At 30.2% G+C, this 22,298-nt stretch overlaps 2 protein-coding genes across 2 annotated transcripts; both read left to right on the top strand.

Moving 5' to 3' along the window:
* Window positions 1-2,456: 2,456 nt before the first annotated feature.
* Window positions 2,457-3,307, top strand: LOC120272427 (peptidyl-prolyl cis-trans isomerase). The gene has a single exon (XM_039279252.1). It carries the CDS (start codon window positions 2,519-2,521, stop codon window positions 3,038-3,040), a length of 522 nt encoding a protein of 173 aa, XP_039135186.1. The 5' UTR covers window positions 2,457-2,518; the 3' UTR covers window positions 3,041-3,307.
* Window positions 3,308-5,557: 2,250 nt separating this feature from the next.
* On the top strand, window positions 5,558-6,445 carry LOC120271829 (peptidyl-prolyl cis-trans isomerase-like). The gene has a single exon (XM_039278506.1). It carries the CDS (start codon window positions 5,598-5,600, stop codon window positions 6,117-6,119), a length of 522 nt encoding a protein of 173 aa, XP_039134440.1. The 5' UTR covers window positions 5,558-5,597; the 3' UTR covers window positions 6,120-6,445.
* Window positions 6,446-22,298: the final 15,853 nt, after the last annotated feature.

Here is a 22,298-nt window from a genome sequence, read left to right as displayed (position 1 = left end):
TTTAAATGTGTGGACATACATATTAATCATATGTTGTGTAGAATTTCTAGGGGCAAAATTGTCAAATCTATGATGGGCAAACTTGTAATTAGCCCCATAAAATTTTCTTACAAATAGGGTGTGGTCCCTAACTGAGCACGCAACGATCTGAGATTCAGAATTAGGTTTTCTGAATTAGAGTTCCCATCTCCTCTCTCTGCGTGTGATCAGTGAGAAGAACCACAAGACCCAATGACTTTCATCATAATCAATGGATTCAAGTGCAGGTACGCTTCCGCCACTTTATTTGTTCCTAAGCAATCTCCAAGCAAGAATATCCAGGGTTTGAATTAGGGTTTATACCCATTAGATCCATCAATATATATATAATTTTTTTTTCAATAGGGGTCGTTTGGTTTGCGGTAACACGTAAGGAGATTACCATGATAATAAGATCGGAAATGCTATATGCCCAAAAAAGTTGTTGTAATTTATGATAACCATATTTGGTTGAGAACTCATATTACATAGTAATCAACTTGGTAATATTCCAAATTTTCCAAAATACTCTTGTATTTATAATTTTCAACAAGTTTAAATTTAAAGTAAAATACAATTTTGGGTCAAAATAATTAAATTATAACATCAAAATTAATTTTTGCATATTTTTCCCAAAATACTTTTATATCTAAAATTTTGAACAAATGGAAAGTTAAGATAAAATAAAATGTTTACATGAAAAAAATTAATTATAATACAAAAAAATTAAATTTTCGAAGTCCCAAAATAACATTATTCAAGATTATTATTTTTTTCCATTGGGTAAAATATGCGGTATTTGAAAATTATTTTTTTAAAACAAAAAGCACATCTGTCTAAAAATGTTTCAGATTACTACCAATTTGCTAATCCAAGATAGACACCTATTTTGGTGGTAATGGGATTATTAAATTTTTGGTAATATGCAACGGTTGTTAATCACATATTACCATCAATATTATTACCGTCACTATGCCATATGTGGTAATCTATTTCAAATCACCACGTAACAATCATAATGTGAAAACATTACATCAAACCAAACGGGCCTATATAGTGTATTTTAGTTAATATTAAAAATATGTAATTAATTTCTAACAAGTAAATCATAAAGTTACTGTTTAAAATAAAAATTATAAATTTACTTTTAACTTAAAATCTTTGTGGGTTTTTAATGAAAATAGAATGTATTGTCATACTTTATATCTAATATCTAAAATTAAATTATTTTTTAATTAAAGATAGATTGTTATCATCAATATTTTTAATTAAGTATATTTTATTTAAATGTTTAAATCAATGTGAAATAATTGTCCATTATGACTAAGAAAAATCTTCCCTATATAAGATAAATATTCATCCCCGAAATTCCAATGACTCTCGTACTCTTTCTACTAAATAATTAAATATATTTTTTTAATAAAATAAGATAAACATGTGTTAAAAAACAAGAAACAATCAAATTTTTAACTCTCTTATTTTACCTTTGCATTCAATTATTGTTAAAATCATTCCTACTGCCTAGCGACTCCATCCAGAATTTAAAGCTTTCGCTCTCCTTTCTGAATGAACGACAAAACGAGCATCCCAATATCACAACGCCACAACCACCTTAAGAGTGATCCCCTCTTCTTTCAACATGAGTTGACTTCCGTCACTTTCTGACAGATTTTACCAATTCCTCTGTGTTTTTCTCTTTTTTCGTTGTTTTAGTGTGTGATTTTAGAAATATATCACCTCTGGTGATATTCTTCTTATTATTTTTGTTCTTGTTTTTATTCTTTTGTTTTTTTCTGCCCATGTTTCCATTTGGAATTATTAGCGTTGATTTGTATTGCTTTAGCTTATTCTATTCCCTAGTTTGCTAATAAAGTCATAATTTATCTATTTTTATTAAATAAAAAAAAATATATGGATAAGGAGAAAACTCAACAAATACTTGCATTATCAGATAAAGTGGGTTTTAGTCTTTTAGGATTCAATCACATGCACTATCCTGAATGAACACCAATGTAATAAAATATCAAAAAAAATTTAAATAAATATAAATATCAAATAAAAATCCACAAAGGAAAATATATAAACCCATTATTTTTTTTTAAAAAAAAGAGATAACTAGAACTCTAGATATTACTCCATCATTATCCAATAAAAAATTTCCTCATCACGCGATATTTCCAACAATCACAAGCACAGCACGTGACCCCTGAATACCATTCATCAAATATCAATAATAGTCACGTGCCTGTCGAGGCACCCAGCCAAGTGGTGGGCATGACAGTATATCCTCGCCGCATCCCCCCTTCCTTAACCCAACCCCATCCTAACCCTAGTTAACTCTTAACCACACCCTATCCAGATCCTCTCCACGTGTCCACTTTCAACGGCCAAGATTCAACAACTCCTCATCTTCTCCTCTATTTAACCCCCATCTCCTCGGTGCCCTAACCAGCATACATCCACCGATAAACAGAGAAAATCTCAAGAGAGATCTAGATCCATGGCGGCCAACCCCAAGGTCTTCTTCGACATGACCATCGGCGGCGCTCCGGCGGGCCGGATCGTGATGGAGCTGTATGCCGACGTGGTCCCCAACACAGCGGAGAACTTCCGCGCTCTCTGCACAGGCGAGAAAGGCATCGGCAAATGCGGGAAACCACTCCACTACAAAGGATCTACCTTTCACCGTGTGATCCCCGGCTTCATGTGCCAAGGAGGCGATTTCACCGCTGGTAACGGCACCGGCGGGGAGTCGATCTACGGATCCAAGTTCAAGGATGAGAACTTTAGCCGCAAGCACACCGGTCCCGGCGTTCTTTCCATGGCCAACGCCGGCCCCAACACCAACGGCTCCCAGTTCTTCATCTGCACCGCCCAAACTTCGTGGCTCGATGGGAAGCACGTCGTCTTCGGGCAGGTCATCGATGGCTTGGATGTCGTCAAGAAGGTCGAGAGCGTTGGATCTCAGGGAGGAAGGACCTCGAAGGCCGTCACCGTCGCCGATTGTGGTCAGCTCTCCTAAACGGGTCTCAGCTTTTGCTGGATCCGAACCCGTTTACTTATTAGATCCGTTATCTGATTAGCGGATCCTTTTATCTTACTTTTTAATGTTCGAGTGTTCTAGAATGGATCTTATATCTGTGTTTCAGATCCGTTATCTTTCATCACCGTCTTTGGCTTTTGACTTTTGTTATCGATGAAGCTGATGATGATTTGGTGTAATAAATTTAGGGTTTTACTGAACTTGATCTGGTTTATGGATGGAATTTTATATATAATTTTGTGATTAGTGTTTGATTAATTTGGGCGTGGAACAAAAAGCGGACAAAAATTAAGCGGCCGGAAGCATCTGGGTCTCTGAAGGCCATTTTTAAAATTTTAAAATTATGTTTTTTTTTTTTGGGTGAAATTATAAAAAAAGACTTGTGAGTTTGATCTTATCTGATCCAAATAACGAAATGACAAAAATATAGTTTTTTTTTTTTTTTCTGTGAATTTTGATATTTTATATTAACAGAGATGAAAATTGTTTAGTCTTGAGTTTGAAAAGATATTTTAGAGCTTTTTTTTAAATTTTGATAATGAAATACAAGTGCTTTTATTAATTTTATATATTGCGCTGGTCAACTAAAGGTATGGAAATAATTTTAATTCATATAAATAGTTTTAACAATTTAGACAAAAATAACCTAAAAAATAAAATTATTAAAATTTTTGAAAAAATAAATAATTAAACCTGGCGCTAGTGACTTGGGAGTCTTGGAGTAGGTGAGGACTGAGAAGGTACCGAACAGAAATTGTGTTGGAGTGTAGCTATTGGATTGTTCTCCTTGTCTTGTTCACTATTTGTTTTTATTTTTTATTTTTAATTTTATTTCCTTAAATTGTTTAGAGTTCTTCCAATTTTTATTAATTTATTATTATTATTATTATTATTATTGGTTTTAAAGAACATGGACAAAAATCATAAAATCATCTTTACAACTTCTCAACTCAAAGATGAAGTATTTGAATTTTATACGCAGTTTATCCATAATTTTTAAAAACCATCTGAATAAAAAAATAAAATAAAATAAAAATAATTTGACACTAGACGACATATTTAAGATTTAAGTGAGACAAATATAAATATGAAGTGTACTTATAGATTCAACAATATTTTATTCTTATTTTATGAGAGTTTTAATTTTGGGACTCCTCTAAAACATGAATTTTATCTAAAAAAACCGATATCAATAAGTAAAAAAATAAAATAAAATTAGAATTTATTTTCTTTTCAGTGAATGTTTTTGTCCATATTTATTAAAAAAAATAATTTATTTTTAAATCACTCCAATTAAATTTTAAAATTATAAAAAAAACTCAACAGATTAAAAAAAAACAATAATGGCGAGATCGGTCAATAATAAATCGCCACGTGTACAACCAATGAAAGCTTAAGGTGGTGATGAGATTCTTCTTGTCTTCCACACCAACCGCCTTACAACTCCTTCAACACATCTTCTCAGCACTATACCTCTGTAGTGTCTTCGGATCCATAATCTTTGTTATCATCGAACTCCACGGTATTTTATTATAATAGGTGTTATATTTTTTTAAAAAATTATATAATAAAAAATCTAATTTAATTCGTAAATTTGTCTTTTAACATACACATACGGACATACTATGATTTTTATTTTTTGTATAATATTTGATTGAATTAATAAAGTCTCATCTCATGTGATTGACAAGTTATCATAATTACTGCACTATTTTAACTTTATCTTTTAATAAAAGGCAGAAAGAGGAGTCAAGACCAAAAGGGTGTTTGAGCACCCTTTGGTAACATTTTATAAGTTATATATATTTAATATGATTTTATATATCATGTACATTTATTTTTTAAATTCTATTGTAACAACTTACTTTGAGAAATTTATTCTAATGATTCTAAAAAACAACTTTAGAAGAAGTTTTCATTTCATTAAATGATGCGATGGTGCATATCTTACTATAAAGTTTATTAACATTTATAATTTTTTTCAATTAAAGTTAGCCCCCTTGATTTTTACCTTAGTTCCACCGCTGCTTTTAATTAGAATAGTTTGTCGCTTTTCTTTTTAAAAAAATAACCGTATGCTATAGTAAAATAGGACATAAAAGATTAATTCTGTATACTTCAATTGACTAACCCAGAATTTACCCTCTTTGAAAAGAAAAAAAAAAAAGTAAAATAGGAGAAGAAAATAAAGGTTCCTCCGGCAAGGCAAAAACAATTCATGCGTTACTAAAAAAAAAATAACATGGTGATAACCTTCTTTTTTTTTAAAAATAAAAAATAAAAAAAACACTCACACAAAGCTATTTTAAATATATTTTAAATATTTCATGTGCAGTGAAAAACGCAGACAAAAAAACACCAAAGTCATAGAAGAAAGTAAAGATGGTGTTATAACAAATTATGACTGGGACTAATCAGAATATTGAAAAATTAGCGGGACTAATACATAATTTCATCTCTTTTTAAACCCCCATTTCCCACCCCCAAACCAGCGTATCCACCAAGAAACAGAGAAAAGCTCAAGAGATCGAGATCCATGGCGTCCAACCCTAAGGTCTTCTTCGACGTCACCATCGACGGCGCTCCGGCGGGCCGGATCGTGATGGAGCTCTTCGCCGACGTGGTTCCCAAAACGGCAGAGAACTTCCGTGCTCTCTGCACCGGCGAGAAGGGCATGGGCAAAAGCCGGAAGCCACTCCACTACAAGGGATCCAGCTTCCACCGCGTGATCCCCAAATTCATGTGTCAGGGCGGTGATTTCACCGACGGCGACGGCACCGGCGGGGAATCGATCTACGGCGCCCAATTCCCCGACGAGAATTTCAGCCTCACGCACACCAGTCCAGGGGTTCTCTCCATGGCCAACGCCGGCCCCGACACCAACGGATCCCAGTTCTTCATCTGCACCGCCGTCACTGCGTGGCTCGACGGGAGGCACGTCGTCTTCGGCCACGTCGTCGAGGGCATGGACGTCGTGAAGAAGATCGAGAGGGTGGGATCGCTGAGCGGGGCGACCTCGAAGATCGTCACCATTGCTGATTGCGGGCAGCTCTGCTAAACGGGTCTCAGCTTCGTTGGATCCGAACCCGCAGGTTAGATCCGTTATCTGATTTTAGTGGATCGTTTCATCTTTACCTTTTTTTTGCTTTCGTTTTTCGAGTGTTATAGAATGGATCTTATCTGGGTTTTTTGGATCCATGATCTTTTACTTTTACCATCGTCTTTGGCTTTTCAGACTTTTGGTATCAATGAGGTTGATGATGATTTGGTGTGATAAATTTAGGGTTTTGCTGGATCTTAATTTGGTTTATGGGTGGAAATTTGGGGATGATTATGTCATTAGTGTTTGATTAATGTGGGAACAGTGCAAGAAGAAGGGACAAGAGGATGGAGCGGGAATTATCTGGTTTTTTGAATTTCATTTTAAATTATGATTTTTTTTTTTTTACAAAATTAAAAATAAAAAAAAATGTAAGTAAGTTTGATCTCATTTTATACAACTAACGAGGGGAAGAAGTTTTTTTCATAAATTTTGAGATTTTAAAATTAGAAAATTTCGATTTTATTGTTTGGTTTTTTTTTTTCTTTTTGTTTTTTTTTCTTTTTGTTTTTCTTGGTTTGGATTCTAGAACAATAGTTTTTATTGTTTTAATATATAAGAAAGTTTCATACAGTATAATAGCCCTGAGTTTTAAAAGATATTTTTGTCACGCCCCAGCCCAACAAACCGGGTCCACTGACAGATCAGCCGCACCCAATGGAACTGGCCCCACTGGATGCAAGGCCTTAGATTAACCTGGTCGAGTCAACCCTAACAAGTAAAGCAGAAATAATAATATCGACTACAACTAGAGTCACAGAAATAGGGATAATACAGATATGGAATATGACAGTCCTACAGAGTACACAAATAGTTTACATGTCAAAATACACAAACATGATGCAAGTCTCACTCGTACAGAATAAAAAGCACACAAGGTTCACAACCTCAAAGAACAGGTACTGACAAGTCACAACTACAGAAGAAGCCCCAAAATAACCCACTGAATCTAAGCTTAGGCCTTGTTTGGGTTAGTTTTAAAAAAAAGTGTTTTTTTTTTTCAAGTTGTAGAAGCACTTATTTTAAAAGTACTTTTGAGAGTAAGTTAAGTGCTTTTTAGTGTTTTATGTTTGGGTAAGCTAATGTAAAAGTACTTATATATATGTGAAGTTGTTTGGATATGGATTTTTAAAAGGGCTTTTAGGGTGTCAAATTACTAAAGTGAGCATTCATTGAGTTATTTTTATACATTGCTATTAATAGTGATTATTAAAATATTAATGATAATAATAATAATAACTTAATGTATTATAATTATAATTATTATTATAACTTAATGTATTGTAATTATAATTATAATTATAATTATTATTATTATTAATTATTATTAATTATTATAACTTAATGTGTTATGATTATAATAATAATTATTATTACTAATAATAATTATTATTATTATTATAACGTAATGTATTAATAATAATAATAATTATTATTATTATTATAGAATTATTATTATTATAGTCAAGTTTTTTTGTTGTTTAATAAGCTAGGACTAAGGGTATTAATTTGTTTAATTGTTGAGGGTAAACTGGTAATTTACAAAACCCAAAACAGCTTTTTAAAAGTGCTTTTTTCAAAAGCACCTCTTTACCAGCTTTTGAAAAAAAGCTGAATTTGGGCTTTTTTAACAGCTTCTGCTTTTGCAGAAAAGCTAATACAAACATCTTTTCTTACGTCCAAAAGTGCTTAACTTATGAAAAAGTGCTTTTGGGCTTCTAAGAAGCCAATCCAAACAACCCCTTAATCTTCTCCTGCGAAAGGAAAATTCACAGAGTACATGAGCCACAGGGTCTCAGTAGGATCGTAGAAAATAACATAATAATACAGATATAACAGAATAATTAATAATTCAGACAGAATACAGAAGTAATCAGAAAATACAGAAAACACGCAGAAAACAGACATGTACATCTCCCTGACTGATAACAGAAATGAACAGCACGAAGCTGGATCGTCGACTGTGAAGTCGAAACAGAATAGAATATCAACAGCCGGAGCTGGATTTTCGACCGCAGTCGGAACGGAAACGCATGTCTAGTAGCGCTACTACAGAAAACATGTGCACATGGCTAGGACTTGCTCCTCCTAGCTGGGTGAGCCAGAAATGAAGATGTACCAAAAATCCGCAGAAATTCAAAATACAGACAATAGAGATACCGAATAAATAATAAATGAAATTATTAAACAATGTAGTAATTAAAATAATAATTATTGCCAGAAATACGGAATTATACAGTGCGAGAGCCTACCTAGCTCCGAGCTACACTGTCAGGTTCACCAAGTCCCACACACTAAGATTCTCTACCGAATCTAACCCAACAAAACAAGCTAACTTAGATTTGCAAGACTTGGGCTCGGTTTTAACTTACAAATAACAGAAAAAAAAAAACAAGAGGAAGAACAAGCATTAAAATAATAATGATAATATTACAAACAGAACCCACAATAATAATTAAAACACCAACCAAATAAAAAAAAAGAACAACAAGCACTCTAAGACCAAAATTACGAGGATACCAGGAAAAATTTCAAAATGAAGAATCAAGTCTAAGATTTCATGCAATTTAAAGAAACACAGAATCACAAAAAAATGCACTAATGCACGGGTTCTAAGATGTATGGCCTTCAAAGAATTTACACAATTCTAATGAAAGGCAAAAACAACTTGCTAATTAGACATCATCTTAAACATGGTTTTAAACCCAACAAAAATAGAACATGCTTTCAGGTTGCTATGCAACTAAAATTCTCCATGAAAGCTATAAAAATAAAAACCAGAACAAAACTTTCCACTAACCCAAGATTCAGAATGAATATATTTAAATCTATATGCATACACAAACGTAAAGTAATATTAAAATAAATCAACTAAATTATAACCTTGTTGCATACTCACTAATTCAAATTACAAACATGCAAACCTATAACCAAATAATTTAACTCATTAGTGTATTGGTAGGAATATACATATTTATATGTATATATATCCGTACAAAATACATAAATAAATACAAGAATTCACTTAAGATAATATGCTTACTCCAAGCCATAACTTAAGATAAAACATAATTCAATAATTCCATAACAAATTAAATTTTAGAACATCAAGATGCATATAAATAAACATAATATAAATCTAAAAAGAATTAATGAAACCATGCTTTGAAGGCTTTAGATTACCAACATCATACAATACACACACACACATGCAGAATCCTAACAACCATATACGAGCATAAATACAAAAATATTATCCATACAAAAGCACAAAACACTAGATCATGCTTCAAGGTTGCAGGTTCACAAGAAGATCAAAGCTACACTTATGCATACAAAGATAATTAAGACAAGCTAAAGAAATAAATAAAAGGGCATGGATCCAACCTCCAACCAAAGAGGAAGCAAGATCCCAGGACTGCAATTATAGCCACCAAGAAAACCTCAAGCTCATGAGTTGAAGTGCTTCTAAAGTCAAGCACACACACCCACTCTCAGAATTCTAAACCAGCACCAAGCTCTCCTCTTAAAAGCTAAATAAAACACAGGCCAAATAATTAACTCTATCAAGATCCGGTTTTTAAGGGCAAAGAGACAAAAGTGGGGGCCCACTCACCAATAATCTCAGTCAAACCAGTCAAAGCTCTCACTCAGCAAACATTACAATTTTTGAGAATTTTTTTATATTAAAATATAACTTTTCATTTTTTTTTTCAAATAAATGATAAGCTTTCCCTATATAAGAGAAGTATAAGAGAAGTACATGCACAAAAGTATAATCATAAATTTATGTTGGTTTTAAGAGTTAATTTCTAATCATAATCCACATGAATATATAGAAATTGTTAAGGGGCGATCATTTAAGTTCCAATAGCTCCGACTTACTTCTATATTCTTTCCGATCTCCTATCTTCTAATGGGTATTATTAGTATTTGTCAATTATCTTATTTTTTTTTTAATGAACTTTTTTTTATATAATATCATACATAAAGAACCTATTATTAATATATAAAATTAGTTGATTATTGAAATATTACTTATGAATTTTATATTATATTGGTGAACTAAGAGTAGAGAAGTAATTTTATTTCGGTGTAAATAATTAAAATAATTAAGATAAAAATAACTAAAAAAATGAAAATTCTTTAATTAATTAATTAATTAATAACCCAGACACATGTGAGTTTGGGAGTCGGTGAGGAACATAGAAAGTACTGAACGGAAATTGTCTTGGAGTGTAGTCATTAAATATTCTCGTTGTCTCATTCACTCCTCTTTTTTACTCTAAATTACATTTAAATATTTTTTTCTTAAAAACAAATACTTGACCCAACACCATACAATTAAATTTATTTTAAATTTTAAAAGTAATATACTCTATAAGATGCAAAGCTGTCAAGCCATCAAAAACGGGCGCAAAATACCAAAATAAAATTTGGATAATTTTATTTTTTTTAAAAGGGCGACAAGCGGCCTCACCACTTCACACACCATATGAGACATTTTATTTTAGTACCATTAATCACCAAGTGGTTTTGGCAATTTGGATAAATTTGAACTAGTGTTGTTCACAAATTTTTTTTTTAAATAATAGGGATAATATTAGATTATATAAGAGAGATGGCATATTTAACAAAAGTTCATTGAATTCAACTCTATGCATATTGGATTCAAATCCAATGGCTCCAAATTATCATATTTTCTGATAGCTTTTATAATAGCATACCTCTATAGTGTTGATAAACAATGTCTACACACGTTGGTTTTTAAACTGTTGGATTCAAATCCAACGGCTCCAAATTATTATTTTTTTTCAACAGTGCTTGTAATATTACACCTCTCCTTTGCTTGACAAATAATATTAGATAAAGTGCACAATTTTTTGATGATATGAACCGTTCATTCATAATTATCACAACAATTTGACAAATCAAAGTTTTTTAATTTTAGGCGTTGTTTGAGGTATTGTTTATATACACATTTATATATATATATATATATCTTAGAATTTATGATTTGGATTTAACCTAACATAAAAAACTTGGAGTATATTTTGAATTAATTAATTTTTTTTTTTACGATTAGATCACATCTAAAAACTAATAGACTTAAGTCAAATATCCAATCCAGATCAATCCAATTTATAATTAAATTGATTGATTGATTTAAATATATTTTAAAATTTTATTATAATAAAAAAATTTTAGTAAATTCAAATGTCGTTTTTATACTCGAGTTTTAATCTAATGGAATTATTTTCTTTCCATTTATCCCTGATTTTTTATATAATTATATATAAATATATTTATGTTGTGTTTCTTTGGAAGCTGCACAGTCATGTCCCTTCTATGTAAAGTGTTATTATTAAAGGAATCACATTCTAGTACACTTTTGTTTTTATTAAAGTTTATAAGATAATAAAAGCAGGCTTGGCATATTTCTGGTACTTTTCTTTTGTATTATTTTATTATGACTTTTTTGACTGCTTTATTGGTACCTAATTTTTCACCGTAAAAGCTGACAACATGATTAGATAAAAGTTGTTATTATCCACAGGTTAAATGTCACTGTAAATAGAAATTAGTTTCAGATAACTTTATTGAAAAAAATAAAGTACACTAGACTTGAAAATAAAAATAAAAATTTCATTAAATACTCAGTTTGTTCTTTGTTTTGTCATTTATTGACTATGTAAATTTTTTTTATTAAAATTAAAATTTATTATTTAGTCAATTAATTATATTTCTAAACTTTAAAAATCACTGAGTCTTTGTTACTGTTTTACAGAGAATAAGAATGATTTAAATTAATAAAAGGGTTGTTGGAATTAAGAATGTTTGATCTTGTCTTTGTTTGATTGTGGGTTGTAAATAAAAGAGATTTTAAAACAACTTTACTTGAGCCTTTTTTTTACACTTTTAAATCACATGCTGTGTGGCTTTAATTGGGATAAGATTTAAAATTATCAAATTTTTAAAAAAAGGAAAACTTTATCTTATTACAATGAATCGTAGCCCAAAAATATATAGAATGATGTATAAAATGATAAGTGATAACTAATAACATCATTGAAATCTATAAAAAATGAAAATTAAGTAGAATATTAAAAATTTTAAATAACAATTATTTGAAATTATAAAGTTTTTACAAATTAAGACTATAATAATGAGTAACACACAACCATTATTATTATTATTTTTAAATAACACACAACCATTATAAAACACTAACATAGGCTAAGTTTACTTTTAATTTTTTTGAAAAAAACAAAGTTTACTTTTATAAGATAAGGAGTGCACGGCTTTTAAAAAAGCAAACATATGATCAAGTGTATGCACCTTTTTTAAAAAATAAATAAAAAAAGAAACAATAGGAAGAATTAATATTCGAAGCAATCCCTAGTAAAATATATGAACAAGATATATTCCAATTTCCAAACAAATAATAATAATCATTTGAAAGAAAGTACATAAATAATCATTTGGGGCCTTCCATGCCTTGGTTTGTCGAATAAGGATAAACACTTTGTGAACCACTTTTTATTAAACAGTGCTTGACTTTGTAATTCAGGTTTATGCTTTATGACATGTAAGTCTAAATTTATAATAAAGGTATATTACAAATATCAAGTGGAATTATTATATAAATAGCATAAACAACAAGAGGGTTGTTTTATTATTTTTTTAGTCTGAGATAATATATATATATATATATATATATATATATATATTATGCTAATAAAATTTAATATAAATTTTTTTACTCAATGAGATTAGCAAAAAAAATTTTGGTAGGAGTGATTAATTCAGTCAAATTAAACTATAGAAGCATACATATTTATTTTAAGTATCTAATTTTTAAATAAATTCAATAATTTTTTCTAAAGTAACTTTACTCACATCTAATCTTTATTTTATTTTACAAACATATGCCACAATAAAGTTATAATATACTTGTTCACATATTATAAATAAAATATGCACACAAATGTGATATTATTATCTCAACAAATTTATGTCCTTATTTTATGTGAGTTAAGGTTTAAATCCGCTTTTTCAATAGTGACACAAACAACTTGCACTGATTGATTGTCAATAAACTAAAAAATAGTTGACACAATATGCTTACTCCTGCAAGAATATATATATATATATATATATATATATATATATATATATATATATATATATATATTCTCCATCTTTATTCTATTACTTAAAGCACTCTCATGAGAGCCTCACATAATGGGATTAATCAAATCACTTTGTGATTCTTTTTTCATGGAATTTCGTACTACATATCATTAAGTCAAACAAGTTTAATTAAGAAAATTTCAATTAGCTTTGTTAATGGATGCTCTCCTTATAAAGCCATAGGAGTTGAATTGAGTCGTAGGTCAGGGGCGGCTCAAGGGTAAAGCTGATCAAGCAATCGCTTTAGGCCCCCAAAAATCAAGGGCCTCATCTTAAATTAAACCACTATAGTTTTTAGAATTTTAATTATCAAAATGATTATAATAACTCCAAGTCCATAACAACTTATGAATTAAATTTGAGGCCTCATCATTAACTTTAAATTTTTAAAAATTTTAAAATCCTATTTTTGTAATCATAATAATTTTTTTGTTGTATAATTAATTAATATTTTAATTTTTTTTATTTAATATTTCACCTATTTCAAATCTTTCATCAACTAGTTTTTTAAATAAAAACTAATAAATTAATTTTTTTTAATGTATAACTACTTATCTTCTTCTCCCAACAAACAAATCTATTTCCAAAAAAAATATACTTCAATGCATAATTAATGCTCTATCTTTTCCCAACTAACCAACCTATTCCTAAAAATAAAAAAATAAAAAATATAGGCATGAGTTACTAACGGTCAAATTTTTTAATTTCTATTATAAATAAAGATTATAATTTTTTTATACCGTTAAAGGTTTTTATCATTGCTATTGAGTTCTTGTTTGCGATACTCATCACTCACTGACTCACAAGTAACAACTGTAAGGCGACAAGGAGTTCCAGACATATATTTTCTCTGAGGCAAATACAATTTATCCATATATACTACTCAAGTTAACAGGTTCTATTGTTTTAACCTTCTCATGTTATTTTAATTTATATTGTTTTTAAATATGTCTACTAGAAAGTATGAATCTGGTTATGCAAAACTCAAGAAAAAGAAAAGAATTGAAACTTTAATACAATCTCAAAAAGGTGCTATTGATAAATTTTTAACAAGCAATGCAAAAACAGAGTTAGAAAACATAGAAGAACCTGAAGAATGTCCTTTAAATGGAGTGAATGAACAAGTTAGTAATGTGGTTGAGTTAAATGATATTCAAATAGAAGAAGAAGCTAGCGAAAAATCTAATATAGATCCTTATGAAGACCAACTTGTAAATGAATCTAATGATTGCATTTCTAAGAATATATATGATCCTAGTCAATGGACAAATATTAATGCAAATTTGAGAGATTTATTAGTTGAAAAAGGGCCAATTAGAGTTACTGATATAGATTTTCCAAAAGATAAATTATCGAGACATTTTTCTGCAACACATTATATTCAAAATTTGGCAAATGGAGAGAAGCATGAAAGACGATGGTTGATTTATTCCAAAGATTTAGATAAAGTATTTTGTTTTTGTTGCAAGTTGTTTAGCTCTATTTCAAGTATTGGTAAACTAGCTAATGAAGGTACTAATGATTGGAGTCTAAGTACTAAGCTTAAAAATCATGAAACAAGCAATGAGCATGTTTTTAATATGAGTTCATGGATTGATTTAGAAATGAGGCTATTAAAAAATAAAACAATTGATAAGCATGTCCAAGAACAAATTAATAGAGAGAGGGAACATTGGAAAAATGTATTATTAAGAATTATTGCTGTGATAAAAAAACTCTTGTTAAAAAAATAATTTGGCATTTAGGGGAAAAATGAAAAAAATCAATCAAGAAAGTAATGGAAATTTTTTTAAGTCTAATTGAAATGATTGCAGAATTTGATCCGGTGATGCAAGAACATATTCGACTCATTAAACATGATGAAATTCATAACCATTATCTTGGGCATAACATGCAAAAATGAATTAATAAATTTGTTAGCAAATGAAATTAAAGATAAAAATTATTAAAAATTTAGAAGCAAAATATTTTTTTCGATTATGCTTGATTGTACTCGGATATAAGTCATCAAGAGCAAATGTCTTTCATTGTGAGAATTGTGGATGTTTCATCAACTCCAATAAAAAAATAGAAGAACATTTTTTTAGAGTTTTTTTACAAGTACATGATACTAGTGGAAAAAAAGTCTTTTTCGAAAATTATTGTGGATGAAATAAAAAAATATAGGTCTTGATATTAACAACTTAAGAGGACAAGGGTATGATAATGGATCAAATATGAAGGGAAAACACCAAGGAGTGCAAAAGAGAATTTTAGATATAAATCCTAGGTCATTTTATACACCATGTGGTTGTCATAATCTAAATTTGGTGCTATGTGATATGGCTAGTTCTTGCACTAAAGCTATCTCATTTTTTGGAGTAATACAACGTATTTATTTATTATTTGCTTCTTCTACTAAAAGATGGAAAATTTTAAAAGATACTATACCCAATTTAACTCTTAAACCATTATCACAAACACGTTGGGAAAGTCGTATTGAAAGTGTTAAAGCTATAAGGTTTCAAACTCCACAAATAAGAGATGCTTTATTGAAATTAGTAGAAGTTAGTGAGGATCCAAAAACTAAAAGTGAAGCTAATTGTTTAGCAATATATGAGCTTGAAAATTTTGAGTTTTATTGGGTATGACTATTTGGTATGATATATTGTTTGCTATTAATTCAATTAGCAAAAATTTACAATCGAAAGATATGTGCATTGATGTTGCTATAGATCAAATAAAAGGTCTTATCTTTTTTTTTCAAAAATATAGAGAAGAAGGATTTGCAAGTGCTATGGTGTCTACTAAAGAAATTGCATTTGAAATGAATATAGAACTTAAATTTTGTGAGAAACGTGTTATAAGAAGAAAAAGACAATTTGATGACTATGATACTCGTGAAACAACAAAGACCATTGAAGAATCATTTCGAATTGATTATTTCTTATATATAGTGGACAATGCTATTCTTTCACTTCAAAGTAGATTTGAACAATTCAAATTATATGAAGATATTTTTGGCTTTCTATTTAGTGGTAAGAAATTGAAATCATTAGATAATGAGACTTTAAAAAAATGTTGCATTAACCTTGAATGTTGCTTAAAGCATAATAGCTACTCTGATATCGATGGTTTAGATTTATTTTTTGAATTGAAAGTATTAAGAGAAATCATGCAAGTAGAAGATAATACTCTAATTGACATACTTAATCAAATAAAAAGGCTTAATTCTTTTCCAAATGCGTATATTGCTTATAGAATCATGTTAACAACTCCTATAACTCGTTGCTTTCAGTGAAAGAAGTTTTTTTCAAAACTCGAAATTAATAAAATCTTATCTAAGATCAACAATGTCTCAAGAAAGATTAAATGGATTGTCTATATTATCAATTGAAAAACAAATGCTAGAAGAAATTGATTATAAAAACTTAATTAATAATTTTGCATCTCAAAAGGTGAGAAAAATAAATTTTAAATAAATTTTGGGAGTGAGAAATTCTTCTTTTTATAGAATAGATGTCTTTATAGCATGGGATTCAATCTTGACTATTTGGCATACTTTTGATTTGCTTCTCTTTGCTTTTAAATCTATGTTAGCTACTTATGTATGGTTTTTGTAGTAGGTCAGATGTAACCTGGGCGACAACAAGACTTTCAACTCATTGTTTGATGGACTTCAAATTGTTATAGACTTTACAAGGGACAACAAACTTGAGATAGGGAAATTAATTCAATCTAATCAATCGGTACTTTCTATACTCTTATTAGTAATACATCTTGGCAAAAATTTAAATATGAGTAGAATTTGGTTTGTACTTGTGAATAACTTTAATATTATTATATTTGCAGGAGAATTAGTCCTAAATTTCCTTTCAAGACTACAAGCTAAAAATGAAGCCTTTTGCAATTGCTTGGAAGCTCAAGATGTATTCCCAAAAAAGAGTTTTTTTGATCAATTTGTGTTTTTGTGAGATTATTTAGCCTCAATGATCTTTTTTTCAACATGAAGAAATGGATGTGATTTGAAGATACAAAAGATGATATCAAGTCAACTAAACAATTTCCGAATTTATGTAAAAATAAGGATTTTTCTTTTTTTGAACTTTTTTTGAACTAGCTTTTATTTTTATAATCTTGTTATTTGTTTTTTTGTTGTTTGTTTTTGGTGTCTATCATTTTGTTATTGTTTGTTTTATATTATGACTTTTTTAAATTTTTTTTATTAATTAATTAAGGCCCCGTTTCATGCTTGCGCTTTAGGTCTTTATAAGCTTTGAGCCGCCACTGGTCCTATCTTTTCATAAACTAACAAAGGGGTTCTTTATTCCTTAATAGTTGTTACATTTACACTTATAATAATTTTATAGCATAATTAGTTGTTAAATTGTCATGTTTACCGTGGCATTCCATATACATGTAAAGGGGTGATAGTAGGGTGGGGAATCCCCTTGTGGGGACTCTACCCGATGGAAATGAGGTTTCTCTGATTTTTCCTCATAGGGGTGGGGATATGGATCAACCTGTCCCTGTTTCCTTTAATAAGTGGGGGCAAGGAGTAGGCGGGGATCTCGTCTCTGTTAATTTATTTTAATTAATTATATTTTTACTATTATAATTCTTAAAATATTATTTTTTAAAATAAAAATTACTTGAAATATTCCCAAAAGCTCTCGAAGCAAAACAAACTTCAAAATATTAATTTTGTAATTAAAAATTCTTTAATACGTTATTTTGTGAAGTTTTATATTGAATAATTTTTATGTTTTTCATAGATGTATTGGTGTTGAATAATTTAAAAAATATATAAAATTCATAGGTTTATTAGCATGAGGATTGCGGTGGGGATTCGGGGATGGGAATTACCCATTCTTGTCTTTGGTGGGGACAGGGGAGGCCACTCCTCATCCCTGCCCCGTCCCGTTACCACCGCTATTCATGTATACATATATTTCGGTATATATATTGCTAAAAATCTATTTATATAAAGGATTCAAATAAAATATTAAATTAGTTAATAATATTAAAATGATAAAAAAAATCCAAAACCAAAGTTAATTAATGTTTGAATTAACAAACATTAACAAATTATAATGTTACCAAGACAGAATCAACTGGAAAGATAGAGAAGAATTAACACAAAACAAATGATAAATTTACACACAAAAGAAAGCAATAATTAATAAAAATCATTTTTACATTTAGCATTCATCTTGTGTGTTTAGTGTTTAGTATGATTTAACATTAATTTCATAATTATTAAATAAAAACTTTATATTCTCCGCTTTTATTGCAAATAACCTCTTAGGTAGATTGATTTGAGGGACATGTGAAATGATAAGAATAATGATCAAGGATATTTTGATTATTTTTTATTTTTAAAATTTTATTTTTTATTGTGTAATTTTGTGTTTTTAATTATTAATAACAGAAAGATTGTTCTAGTATAAATTTTTATCCTATTTAATTTTTTTGAAATAATGGTTTGGAAATTTACAATAATTATAATAAATAAAAAAAAAACAATTTTGCAGAGAGACTTTAAGGGGGTGTTCATATGCCTGTAAATGGGCTGAAGTGTGGAAAGTGGGGGAAGTGTCACTTCCCTAAAGTGGTGGAAGTGATATGACTTCCACCACTTCCTGTGTTCATTTTACAGAAAGTGTCATTTCCATGAAGTGTCAAATTTCTCACTTCTTGTGTTCATTTCGGTGTAAGTGATGTCACTTCCTAGTGACTTCCACAACATTTTCATTTCAACGAAAGTGGAGGAAGTGTATAAAAATAAAAAAAAAAGTATAATAAATTTATAATTAAAATCACCAAAACTTTATATTTTTACAAAATCAAATATTTTTAAATTTAAATGAATTTTTATGTTTTATATTTTATTTTAATTTTTAAACCTACAAGTTTAAATAATTATATACGTCCATATATTTTGATGTTAAACATTATTTATTAATGCTTAACTAAGTAATGGAATTTTCAAACATAAAAATAATGATAATGGATAAAACAATTCTGAAACAACTCATGAAATTTGACAACCAAACAAAAAACAAATATAATCCAAACCCATACAGCATAACAATGCATGTCAAACATAAAATCCATACAATATTCTTACAAATATAAATCAAAATAGTAATTGTCTCATTCAAGATTCACTTCCTTCAACAAAACAATTTGCCATCCAACACTTCAAAGAACAACTTATGCCATCCACCACTCCAAAGAACAACCTATGCACACTGCCCTCTCTCGCTCTCTCTCTCTCTCTCTCTCTCTATATATATATATATATATATATATATATATATATATATATATATCTTGTAAGTTAAGTGAGTCGAATTTGCCTCATAGATGATATTTATAATAAACTCAAATAAAGTAATTGTTTTAGTAAAGATAAAATCCAGATCACCAGTAGAAATTGGTACCGGAATCCTTTGATCATCACTTATTTAATAGTGTCCGGTGTAAGTGATAGACTAGTTATAATTCTTATAATCTCAAGTCAATTGATTAAATTAACCGATATTATTTATACAAATTAAATTTTTATAAATGAATCATTATGGCATCTCAATAAAAGATAATCAGTTAGTAAATCAAACTGGAAATTAAGTATAGTTTGTACAACTAGTCTTAGACTCGAATCATGATCAAGTTCTCACAGACAAGTTCATTAAACAGGACACATGCACATTCTATTCCAACAACAACGAATAACATTCTCCTATATGGGTATATAAGCATACATAAGTATGCTTATATATATATATATATATCATACAGATAAGTCTAATTACTGTGTAAAGCTCTAATAAAAAACTTTCACAAACAAAAGAGTTGAATACAGAATAAAAATGGCTGATGGAACAGCCAACAATTCACAGCGTTTCGTTGAAGGCCCACGGAGTGAATGGGTTCATAAGGAGAAGGGTGACATTCTCATCATTGAAAATAGTAAAGAGAGAAAAAGCTCAGATTTTCCTTCAAGAAATTTGGAAGAAGAAGAAGAAAAGCACCTTGCCGGAGGGAAGATCCAGCCATTGCCGGAGGGGAGATCCGGCCGCTACTGTGCGAGAGATCCACCTGCTACCGGACGGAAGATCTAAACTCTATCTGTGGAGAGATCGAGCAACCAGCGGACGAAAAGGGGATCTAGAAGCTGCCGGAGAACAGATCCAGGTGTTGCCGAAGAGGAGATCCGGCGCGCCGGGGGAGATCCAACCTCTGCCGAAGGTGAGATCTGGTCACTTCCGGAGGAGAGATCCGACCAAAAGAGCAGCGCTCGGCCTCGCGAAGGGGAGATGGGGAGATGGCCCGATTTCACTTCCGTGACTTCAAAAGATATTTTGGAAGTGGGTGGAAGTGAGCTTTTATATGGGGCTCACTTCTTCCACTTCAGTGTAAAAAAAAGAGAAGTGAGTTTTAACTAAAATCCACTTCAGAGGAAAAGAACATCAGAAGTGGGGGAAGTCAGTCCACTTCCCCCCACTTCAGCCCACTTCAGAGGAAATGAACGCCCCCTAAATGAAAATAGAATTTTCTTTTTTACTAAATATTAATGATACAGGTGTTAAATCACAATAAAGATAAAATATGAAGGGTTGCTCGCAGGGAGAAATCAGATTTAAAAAATATAGATATCGCAAAAAAAATAAAATATTCACTATATAATGAAGTAAATATATATTAGAGCAGAAAGTGGAGAAGTAAGCTCATAATGCAGTTTAGCAATGAACAAATGGGTAAACGATGCATTTATAATATGAATTGAATATATTTTTTTTTACTTTCAATATTTTCTGTTAGTACAACTGCACTATAATTGGCATGATTTGATACATAGTCAAAATGATGTGGCAATCTGTGTGACGTGGCATAATTGATGACATAGCAATACATGATGACATGACAAAGAGTCTTGACTTGGAGGCAAATATCTTGAAGAGGTGGAGTTATTTTTGGCAATATATTACAACTTGAAGACAAGATCATATCATGACCAATGTTTTAATAACCGGATCGGTTATCAACCTAGTTAGACAACCGGTTCTGGTCCAACCGATTCAATCGGTTGGACCGGCCGATTCAACCAGATTTACTTTTTTAAATAAATAAATATTGTAAAATTAAAAAACATTAAAAAAATAAGTAAAAAAAAAACAAGATTACATATTGCAAAGTTATATTGCTTTTATAAGAATCACATAGTGTCAACTCTATATAAAATTAAATTTTTCAAAGTACAAATATACAAAGATACAACCATATAACAAAATTTAAAAATAAATAATTAAATAAAATATATGTATATAACAACAACAATAAAACATAAGAAATAAAATAAAATACAAGTATGTAATATCTTGAGCTTTGTTTTTTGAAACGAGTTTAACTTTAAAATTTTTTTTAAAAAAATAAAAAAACCGGGCGGTACGGTCCAACCGGTTGAACCGACCGGTCCGGTCCGATTTTTACAACATAGATCAAGACCATATTTAAGGTGATTTGATTGAAGACTAAATATGGATGGAACTTAATTGAGCAAATACCTATCAATGGTATGATTGAAGGCTATTGATGGTATGATTTGAAGAAATCTTAATGAGGATGATTGAAGACTATTAAGAGTAAGATTTGAAGACATGCCTATTGTTGGCATGATTGAGATGATTGATTGAAGATCTTTATGGAGAATGTCTGAAGACCAAGCCTACAAGGTTGAAGACTAAGTTTGGCAAGTTTCGTGAAGACGCACAAGGACGTGCGTCCCTTGCGAGGGAACTGCGTGATGAGGAACTAAGGAGGTAGGCTTGTTACCGGCAATCGGGATCGGGAGTTTTGGTTGCACCGACTCAGACTAAGCATGACCGGGAGGTTGATGGGTCTTGAGGTCGTCTGTAACGTAACCAGAACTCAGTCAAGTCAGCAGTCAGGGCCATGTTG

This window comes from Dioscorea cayenensis, chromosome 11, assembly GCF_009730915.1.
Source record: "Dioscorea cayenensis subsp. rotundata cultivar TDr96_F1 chromosome 11, TDr96_F1_v2_PseudoChromosome.rev07_lg8_w22 25.fasta, whole genome shotgun sequence".
NCBI classification, from domain to species: domain Eukaryota; kingdom Viridiplantae; phylum Streptophyta; class Magnoliopsida; order Dioscoreales; family Dioscoreaceae; genus Dioscorea; species Dioscorea cayenensis.
Note: the sequence above shows the minus strand (reverse complement) of the source record. Positions and strands in the feature narration are given on the sequence as shown.

Excerpts from the sequence above, each read along its gene's own strand:
- LOC120271829 (XM_039278506.1), top strand. The coding sequence starts at position 5,598 with ATGGCGTCCAACCCTAAGGTCTTCTTCGACGTCACCATCGACGGCGCT.
- LOC120272427 (XM_039279252.1), top strand. The coding sequence starts at position 2,519 with ATGGCGGCCAACCCCAAGGTCTTCTTCGACATGACCATCGGCGGCGCT.